This window comes from Littorina saxatilis, linkage group LG11, assembly GCF_037325665.1.
Source record: "Littorina saxatilis isolate snail1 linkage group LG11, US_GU_Lsax_2.0, whole genome shotgun sequence".
Taxonomy (NCBI): domain Eukaryota; kingdom Metazoa; phylum Mollusca; class Gastropoda; order Littorinimorpha; family Littorinidae; genus Littorina; species Littorina saxatilis.
Window position 1 is genome coordinate 21,871,555 of NC_090255.1, and position 11,772 is coordinate 21,883,326.

The 11,772-nt window shown below is 41.6% G+C and overlaps 1 protein-coding gene across 1 annotated transcript in view; it reads left to right on the top strand.

Moving 5' to 3' along the window:
* Positions 1-1,185: 1,185 nt before the first annotated feature.
* The window catches only part of LOC138980008 (uncharacterized MFS-type transporter YhjX-like), a 26,759-nt gene continuing 16,172 nt past the window's right edge, over positions 1,186-11,772 (top strand). The window contains exons 1-2 of the mRNA XM_070352776.1: positions 1,186-2,247; positions 11,352-11,541. Coding sequence (XP_070208877.1) covers positions 2,112-2,247; positions 11,352-11,541 — 326 coding nt within the window. The 5' untranslated portion in view covers positions 1,186-2,111. The remainder of the gene's footprint in view (positions 2,248-11,351; positions 11,542-11,772) is intronic.

Here is an 11,772-nt window from a genome sequence, read left to right on the forward strand (position 1 = left end):
CACACACACGTACACCACAACCCTCGTTTCGATTCTTAACCTATGTTGAAACACTTAGTCAAAACTTGACTAAATGTAAAAATGACAGAAAGAAAAGACAAAATTGCTAAACGTCCATTTGTGGTAATTGCATGAGTAAAACAAAAAACACGCAAGGGGATAAGATGCGTAGATGTGAAATAGATAAAGAACAATTTTTTTTTTAAACACCATAATTATTATGATGTCTATTGTGGCAGCACATGCAGGACCACCTAACAAAGGGAAGAAAGCCAGAATAGTGACACTTTACACACTATAGAATCACTTGAGTCTAGACTACTAACCAGTGGACCCCATAGAATGCGTAGGATACACTGTCAGTGTTTAATTACACCTCCCGGTATAGGGGTGTGTGTAGGTTTCACTCGATGTGTTTGTTTGTTTGTTTGTTTGTTTGTTTGTGTTCGCATATAGATCTCAAGAATGAACGGACCGATCGTCACCAAACTTGGTGAACAGGTTCTATACATTCCTGAGACGGTCCTTACAAAATTTGGGACCAGTCAAACACACGGTTAGGGAGTTATTGGTGGATTAAGATTAAGAGTGACATATTAATGGTCAAAGGGAAATAACCTTCTCAGTTGGTGGCAGTGAGAATGGTTATTTCCCTTTGACCAACGGGGGTGTTTTTCCTACCTCGAAGGAATTTCTTGTTGTGGCTGCGCTGCACATGTACAAAGCAAGAACACCAAGCACTACAGCCCCTAGGTACATGCAGAATGCAAGAGTGTGTTACATATAACTAATGTGTTAAGCTATATCTACGGAGTATGTTTGTCCGTCGCGATATAACCTTCGTGGTTGAAAACGACGTTAAACACCAAATAAAGAAAGGAAGTATTTTTGTCAGAACGCGTAAAGAAAAGCCTGACCACATGAAAAGAAACATTCAAGCCAACAAACAACACAGAATCAAAACACAAGAAGGGTAAGTTGTTGGAACATTTGTTAGGCCAAGCCAAAAATATATGTTGCTTTAGGGTAACCCGACCGACCCTATTTTTTTCCCGCCGACCCTAAACCTTTTATTTTTAATTTCTCACAAACAAAACATGTTGGCACATTTTGCGAACCATGCTGAGACTAAGGGAAGTAACCTCCTTTAAAATCGACTAATTTAAAAACATTTTATTATTATTTTTTATTTTTTTAAAGCCGACCTTTGTTTATCACGTTACCCTAAACCAACATATATTATTGTTTGGCCTTATTGACAAAACAATACGTCACAGTTACAACAAACAAGGCCAAAGCAGCAACACCACGTGGTAACCAAGGAGTGGACGGCTTGTGTGCCAAGCAAATGCGTAATAAATAAGTGCAAAGTGTCATGTGGCGAGACATGCTAAATTCTGTCCAAAAGAAGAAACGAAACACAGCATCAAAATAGAGAACAGAAGAGAACAGAAAAAAAAATAAAATAAAAAAATAACAAGAACAAAAGGTGTGCGGTAGCCCACTCACTACGCGCAGTGACATTCACTTACTTCATAATTAACTAATGTGGTTTTCAAAATCACCTCACCTTTTACATTTGGAAACGTGACCGTTGTTGGAAAACTGGCTGTGAGAAAAGTGACTGCTCAACAAGTGACTGCATGGAATTAAGTGTATGCGTGAACAGTGCGGTAGTCTTTGTTGGAAAAGCGACTGTTGGAAACCTATCTGTGAGAAAAGTGACTGCTCAACAAGTGAATGCATAGAAAGTGTATGCGTGGTGAACAGTGCCATAGTCTTTGTTGGAAAGGTGACTGTTGGAAAAGTATATGTGAGAAAAGTGACTGTTGGAAAAGTATATGTGAGAAAAGTGACTGTTGGAAAACTATATGTGAGAAAAGTGACTGTTGGAAAACTATATGTGAGAAAAGTGACTGTTGGAAAACTATATGTGAGAAAAGTGACAGTTGGAAAACTGTATGTGAGAAAAGTGACTGTTCAAAGAGTTACTGCAAGGAAAGTGTTTGCACGAAACAAGTAACTGCGGCCAGAGTCTTAGTGGGTAAAGCTGGCTGTGAAAAACGTGACTGTAAGGACAGTGTGTGCATGATCAGCGCCTTGTTGACAAGATGACAGCGGAGAGCGAGGTCACGGACGCAGTAGCACGAGTCACGTGCTGCAAGCAGAAGATCCCTGTGCGCGGCATTCTGGTCGTCATCGGGGGCATCCTCGTGCACATCACTCTGGGCACACAGCTCACATATGGTAAGTCAATGATATCTGTCCTTCTTTATTTAGTCTGTAGTACAGTGAAACCCGCTTTTAAGACCCCCCCAATTTAAGACTTCCTCCATTTTAAGACCTTGCTTTTTCAGATATTCTGTTCATAACCTCTGTAAATTACCTTCCGTCGTGGGTTCGAACCCCGGCCGGGTCATACCTAAGACTTTAAAATTGGCAATCTAGTGGCTGCTCCGCCTGGCGTCTGGCATTATGGGGTTAGTGCTAGGACTGGTTGGTCCGGTGTCAGAATAATGTGACTGGGTGAGACATGAAGCCTGTGCTGCGACTTCTGTCTTGTGTGTGGCGCACGTTATATGTCAAAGCAGCACCGTCCTGATATGGCTCTTCGTGGTCGGCTGGGCGTTAAGCAAACAAACAAGCAAACAAGAAATTACCTTCCTTTTTAAGACTCCCTCCTTTTTAGGACTCCCTCCATTTTAAGACTCCCTCCTTTTTAAGACTCCCTCCATTGTAAGAGTCCCTCCTTTTTAAGACTCCCTCCATTTTAAGACTCCCTCCATTTTAAGACTCCTTTTTAAGACTCCCTCCATTTTAAGACTCCCTCCTTTTTAAGACTCCCTCCTTTTTAAGACTCCCTCCATTTTAAGACTCCCTCCATTTTAAGACTCCTTTTTAAGACTCCCTCCATTTTAAGACTCCCTCCATTTTAAGACTCCCTCCATTTTAAGACTCCTTTTTAAGACTCCCTCCATTTTTAAACTCCCTCCATTTTAAGACTCCCTCCTTTTTAAGACTCCCTCCTTTTTAAGACTCCCTCGTTTTTATAGGGGACAGGGGACTTTCCTTTATACTCAACTACCGTCTATGATTACTGCACATGGTACTGTTAAAAAGAAAGTTGCCATGACACGAAATACACGTGGATTGTTTATTATTTGAAAATACAACCCGACCCCACCCCCACAACCGCCCATCCGCCCACCCCTCGTATAAACGACGACGTTGCGACGGCTAGCAAGCTTGTTGGGCAACCCCAACGACAGCTGACCAGTCTCTACGAAGCTGCCATTAAGCGGAAAGCTCTCAAAATTGTCCGTGATCCGATCCATCCTCTCAACCCCTGTTTCGAAATTCTCCCTTCAGGTAAACGTTATAAGGTCCCTTTGGCACGCAAAAACCAGTTTAAAAAGTCATTCCTGCCTTCTGCAGTCACCATTTTAAATTCTTCTCGCATCACGTAGAGGCTGGTCGGCTGGGAAAAAACAAACAATGTGTACATGTGAAGGTGTGTGTGAAATATTGTAATGTGATTACTCTGCTGTGAAACCCAACTCCTGTGATATGAGAGGGTAAATTCACATAGTGCAATATCATATTTGATTGTATCCCTTTTATGTTTTATGTTTTATGTGTGTCGTCCTATACAAGTGTTATAATCGTTTACAGGCAGGCAGGGTGTGCCGAAGAAAAATTTCCATTTTTATGTAATATTTTAATGGACAATAAAGTGCTGTTATTGTTATTGTTATTGTACACCAACACCAACAATAATGTGTGCAAGCTGTTACGTGGGACAACATTATCCTTCCACTGTAGGGCAAAAATAAAACAACACAACTTGTTTTTAATAAATTTCCCTGAATTAATTGTGCACATTGACACAGATGTTAATCACAATTAAAATTCAGTCAGCAAACAATTCCCGCTCTGCGGGCATAGAGCTGCAGAGGTGTTATGAGTGGAAGGATGCTTTTACCCTTGTAAAGACCAGAAAACATGGTATAAATGACAGTTTACGTGGGACGGAAGGTGCATGCTTTTAACTGTTGATGACGATAGCCGCTTTGTGCGTGCGTTTGTTGTTACAATGTTACCTTCCTAAATAATTATACAACTTAGGTGCAATAAAGAGCGAGTGAGAGAGAGAGAGAGAGAGAGAGAGAGAGAGAGAGAGAGAGATAGAGAGAGAGAGTGATTGTGTGTGTTTGTGTGTGTCTGTGTGTCTGTGTATGCGTTCGTGCGGGGGGGTGTATGTGTGTGTGTGAGGGGGCTGGGCTTGTGACTGACACTATTGTGGCAAACTGTTGGGGGAGGGGGAGGGGGGGGGGAGGAAGGTGATGGTGTTGTCTCGTGATTTTGTTTGTTTGTTTGTTTGCTTAACGCCCAGCCGACCACGAAGGGCCATATCAGGGCGGTGCTGCTTTGACATATAATGTGCGTCACACACAAGACAGAAGTCGCAGCACAGGCCTCATGTCTCACCCAGTCACATTATTCTGACACCGGACCAAACCAGTCCTAGCACTAACCCCATAATGCCAGACGCCAGGCGGAGCAGCCACTAGATTGCCAATTTTAAAGTCTTAGGTATGACCCGGCCGGGGTTCGAACCCACGACCTCCCGATCACGGGGCGGACGCCTTACCACTAGGCCAACCGTGCCGGTGTAACAAGAAATTTTTACTCCACGAAAAATTTACTCCGGAGTAAAAATTTCGTACGAAATTCTTACTCCGAGTACCAGTTTCGTACGAGAAATGAACTCCCCAAGGCACGAAAAAATTACTCCCTCCACGAGATTTTTACTCCCCATTTTTTTTACTTCCAGTAAAAATCTCGTACTCGAAAATGGGATGCGGGCGAATGCCAATATGTGATTTCGCGCAAACGAATGTCGCGCTACCCTCCAGCTCCCTCCACCCCTTCCACCACCAAGACTAACAGGGGACAAGGGAGTAAACATTTCGTACACCTGGCATGGGAAGTTAAATTTCTCGTGTTAGGGTGAAGTAATTTATTCGTTATTTATTTGTCAAGGGTGTAACATTTTTGTACGAAACGTTTACTCGGAACTCACCTGTCATGGGGAGTAGTTTTCTCGTGTAATGGGGGAGTACTTTTTTCGTAAAGGGAGTAACATTTTCGTACGAAATTTTTTTATTCCGGAGTAAAAATCTCGTGGGAGTAATTTTCTCGTGTTACACCGGTGTGTCTCGTGATTACCCAAACAGTCGCATTCTGTTCTTGCAAAGTCTACAACCTGGACACGAGTTCCTCATTAAATTTTCTGACATGTCTTGGTTGTGTGGTTAAATGCTTTTGAATCGCCCCTGCTATGAGTTTTTCGTGTGGTTGTTGTTGTTGTTGTTGTTGTTGTTGTTGTTGTTGTTGTTGTTGTTGTTGTTGTTGTTGTTGTTGTTGTTGTTGTTACGCGGGGGGAGGGGGGGCGGCGTTGTGGGATGGGGGGGGGTGAATTTTTGTATTTGATTTTTGCTGAATGTCTATCAAAGCTAATTTGCTCCAATAAGCCCCAACGGTTAACTAAAGAAAGAAGGACTACCAAACACAAAATGAGACTTCTTTGAAAGAAAACAAGCTAGCTATCAGCACAAAACAAAAGGCGGTCCATATAAGGCAACTTTCCCCGACTCATGTTTGTAAAGTCACAATGTTTTTGTGAATGTGTGATTAATGTGTGTGGCATCATAATTTTGACTGAAACGCATTTGCGTCCTCCAAAAATTCACATTATTCTGTGTTTTCGCTCGCAGTTCAATATTTAAACAAGTCGCGTAAGGCGAAAATACAATATTTAGTCAAGTAGCTGTCGAACTCACAGAATGAAACTGAACGCAACGCAACGCAGCAAGACCGTATACTCGTAGCATCGTCACTCCACCGCCCGTGGCAAAGGCAGTGCCCGTGGAATTGACAAGAAGAGCGGGGTATTCGTTGCGCTGAGAAGGATAGCACGCTTTTCTGTACCTCTCTTCGTTTTAACTTTCTGAGCGTGTTTTTAATCCAAACATATCATATCTATATATTTTTGGAATCAGGAACCGACAAGGAATAAGATGAAAGTGTTTTTAAATTGATTTCGAAAAAAAAAATTTGATCATAATTTTTATATATTTAATTTTCAGAGCTTGTTTTTAATCCGAATATAACATATTTATATGTTTTTGGAATCAGCAAATGATGGAGAATAAGATAAACGTAAATTTGGATCGTTTTATAAATGTTTATTTTTTTTTTACAATTTTCAGATTTTTAATGACCAAAGTCATTAATTAATTTTTAAGCCACCAAGCTGAAATGCAATACCGAAGTCCGGGCTTCGTCGAAGATTACTTGACCAAAATTTCAACCAATTTGGTTGAAAAATGAGGGCGTAACAGTGCCGCCTCAACTTTCACGAAAAGCCGGATATGACGTCATCAAAGACATTTATCAAAAAAATGAAAAAAAACGTTCGGGGATTTCATACCCAGGAACTCTCATGTCAAATTTCATCAAGATCGGTCCAGTAGTTTAGTCTGAATCGCTCTACACACACACATACACACACACACACGCACACACGCACGCACATACACCACGACCCTCGTTTCGATTCCCCCTCGATGTTAAAATATTTAGTCAAAACTTGACTAAATATAAAAAACAACTCGTGTAAATCTGGTACGACACAGCAAGCCATGTAGTATTCTCTATTTATCAGAGTTACTTCCAAAACAATGTATTATCTTAAGCAGGGCGAGTAGTGTTAACAGTTAAATGGACGTCCCACTTCGTTCTCAGCAATGACGAATAATTATGTTTGCACTACTTGACAAGGCCGCAAAGAGGTTGAGGTGGCAAATTAGGCTTCCAACGTTACACTTACAGTGTAAACATTCCAAAACTGATAGTCGGATAAATGTATCATTTATAAAGAGACCAAAAAGCAATGTACTCACGTTAAAATGACGAACACGGAACGAATAACAGCGACGTTTCGACCTAAGGGTCTTCTTCAGGCACAAAAATAATAATAATAATAAGAAGAAGAACATTTATATAGCGCTAAATCAAAAACTTTCGTTAAAAAGGCTTGCTCTAAGCGCTTGACATCTAAACTAAAACGTCATTCACACTCTTTACAATGATGTACAAGAACTTCATGTCACACTCTTTCGTTCAGTATAAAAGTACTTACACAAAAAAGAAGAAGAAAGACGATAGAACAGATAAAGAGGAGAATAACTGACAAAACAACTGCACTGCACAAACCAACAAATGACAAAGACAGAGAAGCAAGAGAAGCCACCTCGCCGGCATTTTGCAAGCAAGCCACACGATCTTGAGATGAGTTCGTTATGTGTTTCATAAGTGTCTGTCTATCTGTCTGTCTATTTCAAAGACCTTTGGGTCGACTTACTGGTAAACGTAACGTAACGTTTTGTCAATAATAAACGGTCCAATTGTTCTTGTTGTTGTTGTTTGACTGCGTGCATCAGTTCACACCACAAATGATTAGTCTACGTTTGAAAAGAAAATTGTCTGCTGGGAAAAAAGAGTCATACGGGATCCCGTTCCTAGGAACGAAAGTCCACAGCAGGACAAATGTTCCTAAACTTTCAGCAGACACATGTTCCTAAACTTTCAGCAGACACATGTTCCTAAACTTTCAGCAGACACATTTTACTAGACTTTCAGCAGACACATTTTCCTAAACTTTCAGCAGACACATTTTCCTAAACTTTCAGCAGACACATTTTACTAGACTTTCAGCAGACACATTTTCACTAAACTTTCAGCAAACACATTTTCCCTAAACTTTCAGCAAACACATTTTCCTAGACTTTCAGCAGACACATTTTCCTAGACTTTCAGCAGACACATTTTCCTAAACTTTTAGCTGACACATTTTCCTAAACTTTCAGCTGACACATTTTCCTAAACTTTCAGCAGACACATTTTCCTAGACTTTCAGCAGACACATTTTCCTAAACTTTCAGCTGACACATTTTCCTAAACTTTCAGCAGACACATTTTCCTAAACTTTCAGCAGACACATTGTCTTAGGACATAAAGTCCGAACCTATATTTAGAGGTCGGACTTTTGGTCCTGGGGAACATCTTTTCCTGGGAAACAGTATCCAGGGACTTCTGTTCCTAGAACTCAAAGTCCAGTGGCAGATTATCTTTCGGTCCAGAGTCCGCCGCACTTTCAAACAGACAGGCACTGTTGCACCACACTTTGAAGTAATCCCACACTTTGAAGTAAATTACTTCAAAGTGTGGGGATGTGCCCCACACTTTGAAGTAAACCCATTTTTACTTCAAAGTGTGGGGGGATCTTCCCACACTTTGAAGTAAACTCAGTTTTTACTTCAAATTGTGGGGGGATCTTCCCACACTTTGAAGTAACTTACTTCAAAGCGTGGGACTTTTGCATCGCCTGTTTGAGCCTGATGATTTTGTCAAAAAAAATGGCAAAGTCTTTTGGATGAGTGAACAGAAAAAGTGAGCGAGCCAAGAAACATAGTGATGTTTGTTATCAGGCTTTAAGCAATGTCCCATTGTTGAGTGTGACGAAAACTCGTGGTGACGATTTTAAAACATGTTGGGTCACGCATGGTCCAATCTTACATGGTCCAACCTTACATGGTCCAACCTTACATGGTCCAACCTTACATGGTCCATATATATATTATTGGACCATGTAAGATTGGACCATGTAAGATTGGACCATGTAAGATTGGATCATGTAAGGTTGGACCATGTAAGGTTGGACCATGTAAGGTTGGACCATGTAATATTGGACCATGTAAGATTGGACCATGTAATATTGGACCATGTAAGATTGGACCATGTAAGATTGGACCATGTAGGGTTGGACCATGTAAGATTGGACCATGTAAGGCTGGACCATGTAAGGTTGGACCATGTAAGATTGGACCATGTAAGGTTGGACCATGTAAGGTTGGACCATGTAAGGTTGGACCATGTAATATTGGACCATGTAAGGTTGGACCATGTAAGGTTGGACCATAATATATTGGACCATGTAAGATTGGACCATGTAAGGTTGGACCATGTAAGGTTGGACCATGCAAGGTTGGACCATGCAAGGTTGGACCATGTAAGATTGGACCATGTAAGATTGGACCATGTAAGATTGGACCATGTAAGGTTGGACCATGTAAGATTGGACCATGTAAGATTGGACCATGTAAGATTGGACCATGTAAGGTCGGACCATGTAAGGTTGGACCATGTAAGATTGGACCATGTAAGATTGGACCATGCGTGACCCAACATGTTTTAAAATCGTCATCACGAGTTTTCGTCACACTCAACAATGGGACATTGCTTAAAGCCTGATAACAAACATCATTATGTTTCTTGGCTCGCTCACTTTTTCTGTTCACTCATCCAAAAGACTTTGCCATTTTTTTTGACAAAATCATCAGGCTCAAACAGGCGATGCAAAAGTCCCACGCTTTGAAGTAAGTTACTTCAAAGTGTGGGAAGATCCCCCCACACTTTGAAGTAAAAACTGAGTTTACTTCAAAGTGTGGGAAGATCCCCCCACACTTTGAAGTAAAAAATGGGTTTACTTCAAAGTGTGGGGCACATCCCCACACTTTGAAGTAATTTACTTCAAAGTGTGGGATTATTTCAAAGTGTGGTGCAACAAGGCACTTCATCCTGTCAACCCGGCTTTTTACATGGGATAAGAGCAGCCCTCAGCTTCATGTACAGTACACGCAGACCATTGTAGTTTGACCACACACCATTTCGTGTTTTTTTTTTTCTCTTTTACGTAAGTCTAGCTAATACATTGTTTAATTATGCCTGGTGCACACAAATCAACGGCATTATAGCATCACTCGTAAAAGCATGGAGAGACGTTTGTTGGTGCTTTTGATATTTACACGAAAAGGACACTCTGTATGTCTGGGTTGTTGAGAAGACCCCTTGAAAATGTACAGCAGATAAGAGCTTACTCGTGAATGACAAGATTTATCACGCCAAGTACACAAGGATTACTAAGCATTGTCACAATCACAAGAGCTGGCGACATATTTTAAGTCGTAATTTGTATCTGCACTGTGGTCTATACGGTGTGTGTGTGTGTGTGGTGTGTGTGTGTGTGTGTGTGTGTGTGCGTCTGTGAGTGCGTGCGTGCGTGCGAGCTTGCGTGCGTGTGTGCGTGAGTGCGTGTGTGTGCATGTGTGGGGTGGGGGGGGGGGCGTGTGTGTGTGTCTTTGTGTCTGTGTCTGTGTGTGTCTGTGAGTCGTGGACCACATCTTGAACTGATGTTGTTGGGGCCACAATAGCTAACCCTTACACACAGTGTCTTGCTTATCTGTACAAGTGACAATGACCAGACCAACAGTTGTGTTTCCACTGCGGTTATAAGGGCCAAGCATTGATACGATTTATCGTAAACCACACATGTAATCCATGTACTGTTGAGGCAACAACAGGTGACCGTCACACGCGATATCTTTCTTATCTGCATGTGTGACAGGGACAAGGGAAGCTAGGTCAAGTTTGTGTGTCCACAACACTTACCGTGGTCAAGTATTGATGGCTTGGGTCGTAAACCAACAAAAGACCCTATCGGTATTCCAAGATCTCGCAAATTTCAAAGCATAGCAAAGCATGTTTGTCCGACTATCTCGCAAGAGTTGCTTAAGCCGAAGATCTTTACTTCTCGCGACTTTTGAAGCATAACAAAGAGCATGTCTCGTGGATAGCTCGCTAGAGCTGCTCAGATGCCGAAACGGTCAATTGGAGGGTAACTTCCCGAAACGCCCCCTCCCAAATTACTCCCTCCCATATTGTACCTTCTCAAATCTCCCCCTGTTAAATCATTCCCTCCCAAATCGCCCCCTTCCAAATCATGCCCTCCCAAATCGTCCACTCACGTATCACCCCCTCGCACATTTTTACAGGTATCACAAACCATTGTACAATTGTTTTTGCGTGTAACAACAATAATCATACCATGGATTTTTACGTGTGCCACACAGGTAACACAAACAACCATACAATTGTCGTTTACAGGTAACACAAATGTCCATACCATTGTCGTGTACAGGTAACACAAATGTCCATACTAAGCTATTGTATTTGACCGGTAACAGAAATACTCATATCTGTGTCGTTTACGGTAACACAAATCTACTTACAGCTGTCGTTTACAGGTAACTAAAATCTCCATACCATTGTATTTAACAGGTAATTAACACACATCATCATGTCTTCTTCTTTTGTTTTACAGGTAACACAATTATCACACCTGTGTGGTTTACAGGTAACACAGATACTCATACCGTTGTCGTTTACAGGTAACACCAATCCCTACTTCGTGTCATACATACGGAAACACTCGAGTCCTTCCGATCTGAAATACATTGACGGCATCTGGGTTCAAGCCTGCATGCTCATGGGACAGGGCGTAACCATGTTCCTCGGAGGACTGTTGGAGCACAAGTTTGGTCTGAGGGTTTCCTGTCTCATCGGATCCTGGCTTATGAGGTAAAGCCAAGGCAAAGGATTTATTCAAGAAACCCCATGGGGGTACATGAAAAAACAAAACAAAAACACAAGAAAAAGACACAAATGCAAACAGTTTCAACATATACATAAGCTCATTCCGAGGGGGAAAAAAAGAAATCAAGAACGCTAAGGCGTAATAATATTAACCATTCTGTCAAGCGAATTGATGCACGCTAAAATACGCCCGTTTTTCTTTCGCCTTCCGAACGT